This window comes from Equus caballus, chromosome 24 (assembly GCF_041296265.1).
Source record: "Equus caballus isolate H_3958 breed thoroughbred chromosome 24, TB-T2T, whole genome shotgun sequence".
Taxonomy (NCBI): domain Eukaryota; kingdom Metazoa; phylum Chordata; class Mammalia; order Perissodactyla; family Equidae; genus Equus; species Equus caballus.
The window spans coordinates 21,038,486-21,052,664 of record NC_091707.1 but is presented as its reverse complement, the minus strand read 5'-3'; the positions used below and the strand labels follow the sequence as shown (position 1 = coordinate 21,052,664).

The 14,179-nt window shown below is 35.4% G+C and overlaps 1 protein-coding gene across 1 annotated transcript in view; it reads right to left on the bottom strand.

Moving 5' to 3' along the window:
- The window catches only part of MNAT1 (MNAT1 component of CDK activating kinase), a 211,786-nt gene that overhangs the window by 152,486 nt on the left and 45,121 nt on the right, over nt 1-14,179 (bottom strand). Inside the window, exons 2-3 of the mRNA XM_001497949.7 lie at nt 9,456-9,608; nt 7,620-7,693 (exon numbers count right to left, since the gene is read on the bottom strand). Of these exons, the coding sequence (XP_001497999.1) occupies nt 7,620-7,693; nt 9,456-9,608 (227 nt within the window). The remainder of the gene's footprint in view (nt 1-7,619; nt 7,694-9,455; nt 9,609-14,179) is intronic.

Sequence of the window (14,179 nt, the reverse complement as noted above, 5' to 3'; positions counted from 1 at the left end):
AAGGTGGCATCCCACATAGCACAACCAGAGGCACTCACAACTAGAATATACAATTGTGTACTTGGTAGGCAGGAAAAAGAAGGGAAAAAAAGAAAAAGAAAAAAGAAGATTGGCAACAGATGTTAGCTCAGATGCCAATCTTTAAAAAATCACTTTCTACTTTACATGATATGTATGCACATACACAGCATACTTTACTTTGCACTCCATTTTGCACTCAAAGATCATATTTTATATGATCTCTATATCATTCAGACATAAGGGAAAGACAAAAGAAAAGGAGAAAGGAATTTAATGGCTATCCATCAGGTTCCCAACACCATGGTGTTGTGGGCATACAAAAGAACTTCCTGTTTCCAAAGACTAACACTTTCATTAGGGAGATCATCCTTACACACATACAATTGAAGTAATAAGACAAGAAACTATATGCTAAGTGACAACAGGGAAAAACTAAAAGTATCCTTGCTTCATTAAATATTATTTACCACTGTACTAGCTGTTGAATAAACGTTTACTAAAGGAATAAACTATCCTTCCTTGTAATGGAATCGGCTACCAACTGATCCTTCTAAAACAAAAAAGTTCTGATTATGTCATTCAGTCATGAGTCACTCAGTTCACTCTCTGCTTTTGTATCCATAATGCCTTGAAAGAAATCCAACCTTATCTCTCTTACATTACTTTTCCCTCTCTGCTTTGAGTTCTAGAGATTCCTCAAAGCCTTTCAAGAAGCAAAAGAAAGATTGAGCAATTCCAACCAGAGTGGCTTTCCCTCATTTGTTTCCTTGAAGTGATCTTCTCAAAGTTTTGATTGAAGAATACACTCCAGAGAGAGAGAGAGTGTGTGTGTGTGTCTGTGTATGTATGTAATATACATATACCTCAATCAATCATCTATGAAATACAAATGACAGGCACTATGTCCAGCATTTGACCTAATTACACCACTTAATCCTCCTAATAACCTAATGAGATGGGTACTACTATTATTCACACTTTACAGATAAGGTTAAAGATATTACATAACTATGTCCAAGATATACAGCTGGTAAATGTTAGAACCAGGATTTTAACCTAAGCTATTTGATTCCAAAGCCTGAACTTTTATCTCCACCGCTAGTTGTACTGCTTCTCTCAACGCCTAAAAATCACTGCTAGCCCAGTCTGGCTATTTCTCTGCATCTGTACAGGCCCCACACTTTCCTATCTCCATACGTGTGATCAAACTGCTCCCAGAGGGCCTATGTTAGTACCAACTTCAACCTAGAACATTGTGGATATCCCTATCTGGCCCACCCTTCTATATCCAGCTTAATTACCAGCTCTTCCTTATAACTCACTTTGCAGGTACAATCTCTTCATCCCTGAATAGCCACGATACGTTACCTAATATCATTCTGGTGTCACTTATCTACTTTCTACTCTGTACAATTATTTTCAATGTTCAAATCTATTTGATCTAATAAAGTGTTCCCTGAGGGCAGATTCTAGGTGTGATTTATCTTTATCACGCCTAGCACTTAAATAAAAAACTTCTGTTACACATCCATTAGAATGGCCAAAATCCAACACAGTGACAACACCAAATGCTGACAAGGGTGTGGAACAACAGGAATTCTCACTCAGTTTGACAGTTCCTTACAAAACTAAATTTACCATACAATCTAGCAATTGCACTCCTCGGCATTTCTCCAAAAGAGTAGAAAACTATGTCCACACAAAAACCTGCCTAGAGATGTTTATAGCAACTTTATTTATAATTGCCAAAACACAGAAGCAACCAAGATGTCCTTCGGTAGGTGAGTGGATAAACTGTGGTACACCGAGACAACAGAATATTATTCAGCACTAAAAAGAAATGAGCTAACAAATCACAAAAAGACATTGAGGAACCTTAAATGCATATTACTAAGTGAAAGAAGCCCATTTGAGAAGGCTACATACTATATGATTCTAACTATATGACACTCTGGAAACGGCAAAACTATGGAGACAGTAAAAAGATCAGTGGTTGCCAGGGGTTAGGAGAAAAGGAGGGACAAACAGGGAGAACACAAAAGATTTTTACAGAAGTGAAACTATTCTGTATGATACTATAATGGTAGATACATGCCATCATACATTTGCCCAAACCCACAGAACGTACAACGCCAAGAGTAAACCCTAATGTAAGCTAAGAATTTTGGGCAATAATGTCAACGTAGGTTCACCAATTATAACAAATTTACCACTTTGATGGGGGATGCTGACAGTGGGGGAGTCTGTGCATGTGTGGCATAAGGGGTATATGGAAACTCTCTGTACTTACCACTTACTTTGCTGTGAATCTAAAATTGCCCTAAAAAGTAAAGTCTATTTAAAAAAAAAAAAAGGAATTTCTCATCTGGTAAGAGCTCAAAAACTACCTGTTGAATTATCCAGAAGGAAAATAAATAAATAAACCAACGCTAACATCTATAATTATTTCTTTTTTGTTTTGTTTTGTTTTGTTTTGCTGAGGAAGATTTTGCCCTGCGCTAACATCTGTTGCCAATCTTCCTCTATTTTTTATAGGTGGGCTGCCACCACAGCATGGCTGACCAAGTGGTCTAGGTCCACACCCAGGATCCGAACCTGCGAACGTGGACCACTGAAGCAGAGTGCACCAAACGACCTTTATGGTTACAGAACTGAATTATACGGAATGGCAACATAAGCAGATGCAAAACTACAGGAACAAATAATCTTTGTTTATTATGGTACAAATCTACTGAGAAGTAAAGGTAATCAAACTGCTATCCTATGTTGAACTCTACTACAACATTTAGAGCAATATAAGAAAAAAAATCACAGTTTATCAGCAAGCTAGACAGTGGACTACTGATTTAAACTTTCCATTAAACAGAACCCAGAAATAAAGTTAAATTCTAAGTAAAATATATCTGTTTATATACAATTACTTTCTTTATGCTTATTAAAAACTTTATGATAAATTCTAACGAAACTAAAATAATCAACTTGCTTATTTCATTTTTTAATTTAGAAAATAAAGGTAATAGCAATATAATAGATACAAATCATAATCACAATACAAATCTCTTCCTTTAAAAAGAAGCAAAAAATCATAAATTTGTATTACTATTTTAAAACTTTTCAGATGAAACAAGTCTCATTCACGCCACAATGAATCAAGTTGGTATAATAGCCTTGAAGAAAAAGGAATAGAAGATAATTTTCTATAACAATCATTTGGCCCTTTATCTAGTTACTGGTTTGGCTCTGATGTTGGCTGCCTTTAGTCAAGTATTAAAAGCCAACAAAAAACCTATTGTATCTTCTGAAAGATTTAATGTTATTTAATGTACAATTTTGAAGTCTTTCAGACATCCAAAATTTATAATTAAAGCCCTTAGGACTTTCTCACCCTTTTAAAATAAGCATACCCTGAACCAAAAGAATAATCTGTTTATTATGAAACTAAGAACAAACCTTTGAGATAACCCCTAGGGCCAAAAAGAACAAGAATTTTTATGTTTAGATTGTCATAACCACAGAAAAGAGCCCATTGTTAATGCTATAAGAGAGTTCATCTTCATGTGCGTCCCTTCTATTGTAATTTTTTATGCCCATTATTCAAAATTCTAATATTTTTAAATTTTTATATTTGTGACATTCAAAGAATTCGTAAAGAAATTTATATAACAAAATGACCAATTCCCAATTTAGAAATCCTCAAACACTGACTCTTCAGCCACCCTACCAACTCTATTCCTCTCAATCTAGGCCTAGGAATCTCCAAATTCTTTAAGAGTCTTCAAAATATGGCCCCAACTTATTTTTTTTCCTCTCATCTCCCACGGTTTCTGCAATCAGCACCACATGTTCTAGACCTGGACTACTAAACTACCCTTTGAGACTACCAAGCACTTTCATGGGCTCTGAAAGTCAGAAAAAAACTTATGTTCAAAATTTGGCTCCATTATTATTTACTAGCAAAGTGATCTTGGGCACAATACTTAAGACCTTTGTGCCTCTTCTCCATAAGGAAAGTAAGGATAAAAATGCCGCTCTCTAAGAGACTTGACAAAAGTATATGAGATGTAAGTATAGCTAAGTCAGGCATTAACATGTTACACTTCTGATTAACACAGAGATAGCCAATACAGATATCACAAATATCTAACTAATCATCTTTAAAAACATAAATAAAATACAAGGTAAATAGCTATTGAAACAAGATTTTAAAAAGAAGTTTTATTTATACCATACCAATAAGAACAATGGCACAACTAAGTAGAGGAGCCATACCCTAACAAAAACTTAAAAGGGCTCAAATGAGTCTTGCCCTCATTTTTACACTCTCCACCCCAAAAAACAAAACAATAAAAAATACTGCCTGCTCTCCAGCTTTTATTTTCTTGATTAACACCATACAACTGCTCAAGGTGAGAATATTTTAATTCATCCCTGCCTGCTCTATCTCACTTCCTACATCAAATTACTCACTTGACTATTCTCTCTCTAAAATATCCCCTTTATCTGTTCCCCCCCCTCTCTTCCCCCTCATCTCCCCCACCCCCAACTATCTACTCCATACTCCAAGCCCTTGTTATTTCTCATCCAAATTGCTGTAACAGTCCCTTAAAATGGTTTCCCAGCATCTCTGTCAATATTCAACATCACTACCACACTATCCCGCTGGCTCATTATTGGCCATAGAATAAAATCCTACCCTGACAGCCTAGCTTACAAAGCCCTCAATAACCTAGGTCCAGTTTGTTTTTCAAGGCTCATTTCTAGTCATTCTCCATACCTACAGATAGATAGTCATTCTATCTACCTATAACAGATTACTCACTCATTCTCCAACATGCTCAACACCCTTGTATCTCCATGACTTTGTCTTTTGCTACAAATGTCCTTTCATTCTCTTTCTACCTGGTAAACTCTTATTCATCTTTTAAAACCAAAATGACCTCTTGTCTGAACTTCACCAAACTATACCTCTATTTCCTAATACTGAAATAATTGTTTTATTATCTGTATTCCTATATTCCCATATAGGAATTCCCATAAATTCTCATTTACAAAAAATAGCTATACACTTTCACATTATAGTTACTAGTTTACATAATTTCTCCCCTTTTAGAGTCTGAACTTACTGATGGCAAAGATCACACATCGCCAGCAAGTAAAGCAGTTCATATAGAACAACTAATAGTTGCTGAATTAGCTGAAGTTCAGAAAATAAACTCTAAGTCCGTGAGGACAACAGAACTGCTCTTTCTCCAACATGATCAGGATTAGTAGTCTATTACTTAGAAAAATCTGTTAAAGAAGGGAAACACACATACAGACTCCTTAAACACTTTAACTTAAAACATATATAGTAAATGCACAGTCATTCTCTAACATAATGACATATAGCCAAGGTCTCATCTTTAATTGGAGTTCTGCTTGTTTCTTGTATAAACCATACCTGCCGTCTATGTTTTGAGTTTCTGTTTTTTTTTAAAGTAGACCAAGAATTTGAGAAGCAGAATCCTTCTAGAGTTTTGCAATTTTTTCCCAACCTTATAAACTACTTAATTAAATTACATAATTACAATAACATGTACAACTGACATAAGGTTTGGTTATCAATGCAACCAACTCTTGGTATACAACTGAACTAATGAGAGAAGTATAGAGGTATACTTGAGGACATCTTCTAACAGACAGGATTCATCATGCATTCACTATGCTTTAGGCATCAGTCAGTACATTTTACCAAAGGACTGGGAAATGTCAGTTACTCCAATGAGTCAATTAAGTGGAGGCTGATGAAGGGAGCGTCGACATAGTGTAACTGAAGATAATCCTTCATGAATATATATAACAGCAGAATCACTTTCAAATTAAATGCTCTGAGCCACAGTTTGCTTACCTGGTAAAGAAAGAATTACATATTGCATAGACCTAATATCCAGACCTGCTCTTACCTGTCAATCCTAGCTCCCACTTCTGGACATGAAATTGGTTTTACCTACGGGTCTCCAGTTCTTCATATATTCAAATTAATTCATCTCATAGCAAAAAACATATATTTTTAAAAATCATCGCTCAACCAGAACCTTGTTCCAGAATCAAGATCCCCTCTTCACCACCTTCTTTGTCCATCAGTTTCTTTTAATTATCCTGCCTGCCAGCTTGGACTTGTGCCCATGTATTCAGCTTGCTCTGTGACATCACTGATCCCCTTTCCCTTTATTGCCTGATGAGATTTTTGACTAAACACATCGCCTTTAGAATAAATGTAAGCTGGGTTTCTTCCTGATTGCTATCCAACTGCTTATCCTATACTTAATATCTATGTATAACCAGATGTCTACATACCTCATACCTGCCCAGTTCTTGCAGATATCTTATTGGCTTATCTTCTCAGTCTATATTCCTAACTTTTTTACTTTGCCTTGGCACTGCCAATTCTACCATCTTTTCAGCTAAAATCCACAGCCATTCGTGGTTGCTAAGATTACATACAAAATGCAATGAAGACAATTAGAATGAAAAAGCAATGGCTCCAAGGCACTAAAAGATCCCAGAAAAAGTCTAAATTATGTTCTCTACATGCTGTTTGCTATTTGCTATGACAGAGAAGGAGTAGAACAGTGAAACGGAGATATTTTAGAAGAGTTTCAATAATAGTTGAAATAAAAAGATTTTCTGGGATTTTCTCAGTTAATAAAGAAATTAAAGGAATTAGAATACTCCACTACTCAGGAATTTGAAACTTCTAAAAATTTACTACACATAAATCTTCTAAAAAATGATCAGTTTTATTATAATCATATTTTAAATAAGAAATAATGTGAGTATAGCTTGGCTCTCAGGTTTAAGAAAAGAATAAAAAGATGATTCTTTGATTCTCTTAAGTCTCATTCTAATTTTCAGTCTAATTTTTGTGTCATTTCCAAACCTATATTGAGTAAGAATAATTAAAACTTTTAAAAAAACAATTTTTTAATTGATGTATAACAACTTCTAAACTTTAACACCTCTAAAATCTTATTTAAGAAAATAGGAACAGTACTTTTTTATGAAAGCATCCTTTTGACTAATCACAATAGAAACAAAAGGCACTAAGATTACTCTAACCTCTGATTCTAGAATAACACTGAGTAATAGAATGCCATTTCAATGGTCAACTGCTTCAAAGTATTTTCAAACTACTGTATGCACAGAAGCATAAATGATGATAAACAACACATGGCTTTAGTCATCATGGAAATTTTCCAGTTAACGGAAATCCTATTTTTTAAAAATATGGATGTTCTTTCTTTTTGTTTACTAGAATACATCATCAACATACAGATGACATACACAGATACAGCTTTCCTTCCCAGCTATAAAGTGGTAGTACCTCTATTCATCATTATTTTCCCTAAGACAAAATCTTTATTACTTAAGTATGTCCTTTACTTAAGTAGGCCTCAGATTTAACAAACATGATTCAAGTGCAACAGAAAGTAATTAAGTAAACACCAACCATCACAATAAAACTTGCTAGAGATTTTTATGCGAGATGCTCTCCTAGGCATCTAAAAGATAAAAGCACACAGGCTAGCACACCAAAAGTACAAGCATTAAAAACATACCAATTTCTTCCACTTCTTCCAGGAAATCATTATATTCTCTCAGACTAGGAAAGTCTTCCTCTCTTTTATTGTATCTTTAAGAGAAGAAAAAAATCAAAATATTATGTATCACTTGCTTTCAATATTATCTAACTGGTTTGTTTGTTCTTACCTAATTCATACACGATACATAGAAAAGGACTGCTTACTGCATAAAATACTGTTTTCTTTCTTTCTTTTTTTTGTTTGAGGAAGATTAGCCCTGAGCTAACTGCCGCCAATCCTCCTCCTTTTGCTGAGGAAGGCTGGCCCTTAGCTAACATCCGTGCCCATCTTCCTCTTAAAACACCGTTTTCTTGACATCATCAGGTTTGTACTAAACCAAGAACGCTGTTCTTAAATTCTTATGACTACAGAGAAGGAGTAGAATCAGGAGAGAATGGTACAATATGTAAAATCCTTCTAAGACTTAAGGAAAAGAAAAAGAAATTAGGACGCTGAAGAAATGGAAAATGAGCTTAAACAAGATCTATCATTGGAAATTATGACAATGTTTACTTCTTATAAATAGATTCACTAATTTCCAGAAAGCTAAAAGTTAATTCAAAAGAGACCTTCTTCTTTTTCATGACAGTTATAGTCCAAAGAAAGCTTGATCAGGAAAATCTGTAAATACTGTAATGCACCTGTGCAGAATTCAAAATCCACAGGGGTTAATAATCAAAGATAAAAATCTAAGAAAGACTATCTCCCAGAAGTAATCCAAATAATAAAAGAGCAGCGTGGGCACTGATAAAGTAACCTGATTAAGTACCTAGAAAGACGCTGCTACCAGCAAGGTTGCAATGACCAAGGCTGAAATATATACCACCAAAAAGTAATAATAATAATAAATTAAATATTCATTAATTCTTTAAAGGTCAAAAACAAAAAACTGGCTTATAACAAAAGGACAGATAAAATGAAACCCAAAACTATCAACAAAGAGTAAAACCTAAATTATAAATGAAAAAGACAGAATATTAACAATAAATATATACGTACACAGAGAGACATATATCAAAATAAATTATAGCTAACACACAATTTTCTTTAATAGCCTTCAAATCTCACCCTAAATGTTCCCTCCTCACGCCTGACCTGACATCATTGATGTCACTAGCTTCACAGCATTTTTCTCAATTTATAATCACATATTTATTTTGTTTGCCTGTTTCACTGTCTATCTCTATGCTACGCTACTATGAGCCTTATTAGGGCAAGTGCATGGCTGTTTCACTCATTTCATACCCAGTGCCTAATATGCATAACAGTCTTTGCACAGTAGGTACTCAATACATATTTGTTAATCAAATTAAAGATTTAATAGCAAATAAGTAAATTCCATCAATCAAGAAGCTCTATTCTTCTCTAACAAAGCTTAGATAATTAATATTACTGAGTTCTCTAAGAACTTAAGAAATTTTCGATGAACAAACACATAGATGAATTTATACATATGCACCTACCAAACTGTCCACATTTCTTTCTTTTTTTTTTTTAAAGATTTTATTTTTTTCCTTTTTTTTCTCCCCAAAGCCCCCTGGTACATAGTTGCATATTCCTCGCTGTGGGTCCTTCTAGTTGTGGCATGTGGGACGCTGCCTCAGCGTGGTTTGATGAGCAGTGCCATGTCTGCGCCTAGGATTCGAACCAACGAAACACTGGGCTGCCTGCAGTGGAGCGTGCGAACTTAACCACTCAGCCCCCCGGGCCAGCCCCCTGTCCACATTTCTAACAGCAAATAATGATATCAATAATTGAAATAACTGTTAAAGTCCTCTTTGTGGACTGAATCATTCAAGCAATAATACTTACATCTTTAGTACTTTTTTCCTAATCTCAACCTCCTTGTCAACAGTAGGATCTTCAAAGAGTTGTACCCTGAAGTTGCTCTTTCTAAGTGGGGTGCCACACTCAGGACAGTTTCCAGCTCCTCTCACAAACAGTAAATCCACACAACTTTCACACCTGTAAGGAGAAAAATACAACATAATTTTTAAAATAATATTCAAATCTGCAACAAGTATGTACAAAGTTTGCCCTTTTTTGGTTTTCGGTGGTTTTTTATTTGGGTGGGGTTTTTTTGTGGCATCAGGAAAATTAGTTATTCTTACTTAAAATCTTACAAAAAAACCTTTTGGAAAAAATTTTCATTTTGATTTGGAGCTTACTTTTCAGACATAGGATTATCCCAAGGGACACCAGCTTAGTTTTAGAGGTTAAACAGAAGTACAAATTAAAACGAGCTGAATTGGGGACTAAGAGGTAGCAGGATAGGGAGAAGTCACAGAGGCACGTAAAAGAGTGGTCTCGGGTCTCCTCCATGCTCAGTCCAGTATCACAGTAGACCTGGGCAAAAAAGCCTCTGCCGTGGGGCCTGCACCTCAGAGAGCCATGCACGCCACAATCACTAAAACAAAGACTTTTTTCCCTTTCAGCCTTGTAAGGAAGTTTTTTGAAAGTTCAGTAAGTAACTGAAAAAACTGGAATTATAAGGGAGAAGTGCTAGCTGAGGGAGGCCCCCCAGGCCAGAGGATAGAGAACTGAGAGCGTCCCAGAATGTGTGGAGAAAGAAAACTACCACAGCTTCTATCCTGAGAAATCCTAGAAAGAGTGGCTACTTTTTTATAAAAGCTTTATCAGTTAAAGTTGGCCACCCCAAAATCCACCAAAGTGACTGCCTAGGCAAGCCAGGTTTCCCTGACATCTGCATACCCTCTCTCTTCCCTTCTTGGGCAGTGTGATTTGGGGAAGAGCTTAGAACTTCCTGGAAGTCTTGAATTGGAAAAGCAATGAGCTGGAGAGGTGGTACGTTTCCCCTAATCTTCGTGGTTAAAGGAAATTAAATCCAACTACAGAAATTGAAAATGAGCACGCTTTATAACTACACTAACTAAAGATATTTATAGGTAAGGAGCCATTTGAAATACTCAAAACAATCAAGCCACAAATAATATTCTATATTTCAAGCTCTTGGAGAGTAGTCAATAATTCTGTTTATAAGGTAATATAAAACATTTTAATATTCTAAGTCATATTGTATACATATTGGACATAATGTTTATTTCCACAATCAGTTCTACATCTCCACTTTTTAAAAATCTGCCTTAAATCATAAGGATTTCAACATTAAAGAATTTTTTAAATAATTTATTTTCCTGAAACTTTTTCCCTTTCTGATTTTTAACTGCTAAAAGAACAACTCTTTTCTTAAAGCTCAAATATAGAAGTATATAGAGAAAAAACTGAAAGTTCTACTTCACTCTGTTCTATCTCACTTCCCACATGTAACATACTCTTGTTAAGTTTAGTGTTTATGTGGCCAGATCTTTTTCTACGTATTTATAAAATATATATTTACAAATTATATACATGAAACCTAGTCACATAAAAAAAGAACAGAAGAAAAGTTGATAATTGCTAGTTCACTTCATCTGGCAACACAGCAAACAAAACAGCAGTATGTGGGCAATCTTTTGCCTCCAAGAGTACTAGGAAGTTTTTCAAACAAAATCTTATATTCTGTAGAAAACAGGAAAACTTGCTGAAAACTCCCAAATTCTCAGTCATTACCCATTCCCAAAGATATTTTTATGGTCTTCATTTTTAAAAACCAGAATAGTGCCCACCCTCTTTTCTCTCTGAACAACTTTTTAGATTTTTTTCTTCTATCAAGAACATTTAACTGCTTATATTCTTTTGTCAAGATTTTTCATCAACTTATTTGCTTTACTTTTTCAAGAGCAAGCAAGTTGATGAATAATCTTGACAAAGACTAGATATAAAAAACTGACAGCTAATATCATACTTGATGATGAGCAACTAGAAGTTTTCCCACTAAGATCAGATAAGAAGCAAGAATGTCCCTTCTCACTACTCTCTTTCAACATGATACTGGAAGTCTATGCTAATGCAGTAAGGCAAAAAAAGGAAATAAAAGATATACAGATTGGGAAGGAAGACAGAACTGTCTTTGTTCACAGAAGACACGATCATCTATGTAAAAAATCTGAAAGAATCAACCAAAAAACTCCTAGAACTAATAAATGATTATAGCAAGGATGCAGGATACAAGGTAATACACAAAAATCTATCGCTTTCCTATATACCAGCAATGAACAAGTGTAATTTGAAATAAAAAACACAATAGCATTTATGTTAGCACCAACAAAATGAACGCTTAGTTATAAATCTAACAAAATATGTGTAAGATCTATATGAGGAAAACTACAAAATTCATATGAATAAAATTTTTTAAAAACTAAATAAATGGAGAGATATTCCACATTCAAGGATAGGAAAAGTTCATGGATAAGAAAATTCAATATTTTGAGTTGTCAGTTTTTCCCATCTTTATAGATTCAATGCAATCCCAGTCAAATTCCCAGTAAGTTATCGTATAGATATCAACAAAGTGATTCTAAAACTTATATAGAGAGGCAAAAGGCCCAGAATAGCCACCACAACGTTGAAGGAGAAGAACAAAGTTGGAGGACTGATGCTACCTGACTTCAAGATTCACCATAAAGCTACAGTAATCAAGACAGCATGGCATCGGTAAAAGAGCAGACAAACAGACCAATGGAACAAAATAGAGAACCCAGAAATAGACCCACAAATGGTCAAGTGATCTTGACAAAAGAGCAAAAGCAACACAATGGAGCGGAGATGGTCTCCTCAATAAATGGTACTGAAACAAATGGACATCCACATGGAAAAAAAAGAATCCACACTTGGACCTTACACCTTCCAAAAAGTTAACTGAAAATGGATCATAGACCTAAATGCAAAATGTGAAACTATAAAACTCCTAGAGTACAATGTGAGAGCAAACCTACACGATTTGGGGTATGGCAATGACTTTTTCAATAAAACACCAAAGACGTGATCCATGAAAGAAATAACTGATGAGCTGGACTTCTTTAAAATTAAAACTTTCTGCTCTGCTAAAGACAATGTCAAGAGAATGAGAAGACAAGCCACAGACTGGGAGAAAATATTTGCAAAAGACACATCTGATAAAGGACTGTTATCTAAAATATACAAAAAAAACTCTTAAAACCCAACAATAAGAAAACAAATATTCTGCTTAAAAAGCAGGCCAAAGACCTTAACAGATACCTCATCAAAGAAGATAGAAATCTTGCTCAACTTACAGCGGGGTTACATCCCAATAAACCCATCCTAAGTTGAAAATATCGTCAGTCAAAAATGCATTTAGGGGGACCGGCCCAGTGGCCAAGTGGTTAAGTTTGTCCACTCCACTTCAGCAGCCCAGGGTTTTGCCAGTTCAGATCCTAGGCATGGACCTAGCACCATTCATCAAGTCATGCTGAGGTGGCGTCCCACATAGCAGAGTCAGAAGGACCTACAACTAGAATGTACGACCATGTACTGGGGCACTTTAGGGAGAAGAAGAAAAAAAAAAAAGACTGGCAACAGCTGCTAGCTCAGGTGCCAATCTTTAAAAAAGAAAAAAATGCATTTAGGGGCCACCCCATGGCACAGTGGTTAAGTTCACATGCTCCACTTTGGCAGCCTGGGGTTCACAGGTTTGGATCCTTGGCACAGACCTACACACTGCTCATCGAGCCATGCTGTGGCAGTCTCCCACATACAAAATAGAAGAAGATTGGCAACTATGTTAGCTCAGCAACAATCTTCCTCAAGCAAAAAGAGGAAGATTGGCAACAGCTGTTAGCTCAGGGCCAATCTTCCTTGCCAAAAAAAAATTTAATAAACCTAACCTACCGAAGATTATAGCATAGGCTAGCCTACCTTAAATGTGCTCAGGACACTTACATTAACCTACAGATGGGCAAAACCATCTAACACAAAGCCTATTTCATAATAAAGTGTCAAACAGCTCATGTAATTTATTGAATACTATACTATATATATATATATATATATATATACACACTATATATATATTGAATGCTATACTGAAAATGAAAAACAGACTCATTGTATGGGTACAGAATGGTTGTATCAGTATGTGTTGTTTACCCTCGTGATGGTGTGGCTGACTAGGAGCCATGGCTAACTGCTGCTGCCTAGCATCAGGAGACAGTATTGTACCAAACATCACTAGCCCAGGAAAAGACCAAAATTCAAAATCTGAAGTATGGTTTCTACTGAATGCATATAGCTTTCCCACCATCCTAAGTCAGGAACAGTCTGTATGCAGATGGCAAATAAGCATATGAAAAGATGCTCCATATCATACATCATCAGGGAAATGCAAATTAAAACAAGATATACTACACACCTATTAGAATGCTCAAAATCCAATACACTGACTACATCAAATGCTGGCAAAGATGTGGAGCAACAGGAACTCTCATACACTGCTGGTGGGAATGCAAATTGGTACAGCCACTTTGGAAAACACTTTGGTAGTTATATGTGAAATAAAGCATACTCTTACCACACGATCCAGAAATTAAGCTCTTTGCTATTTATCCAAAGGAGGTAAAAACTTACGTCCACACAAAAGCTGGCAGACAAATATTTATAGCAGCTTTATTCATAATTTT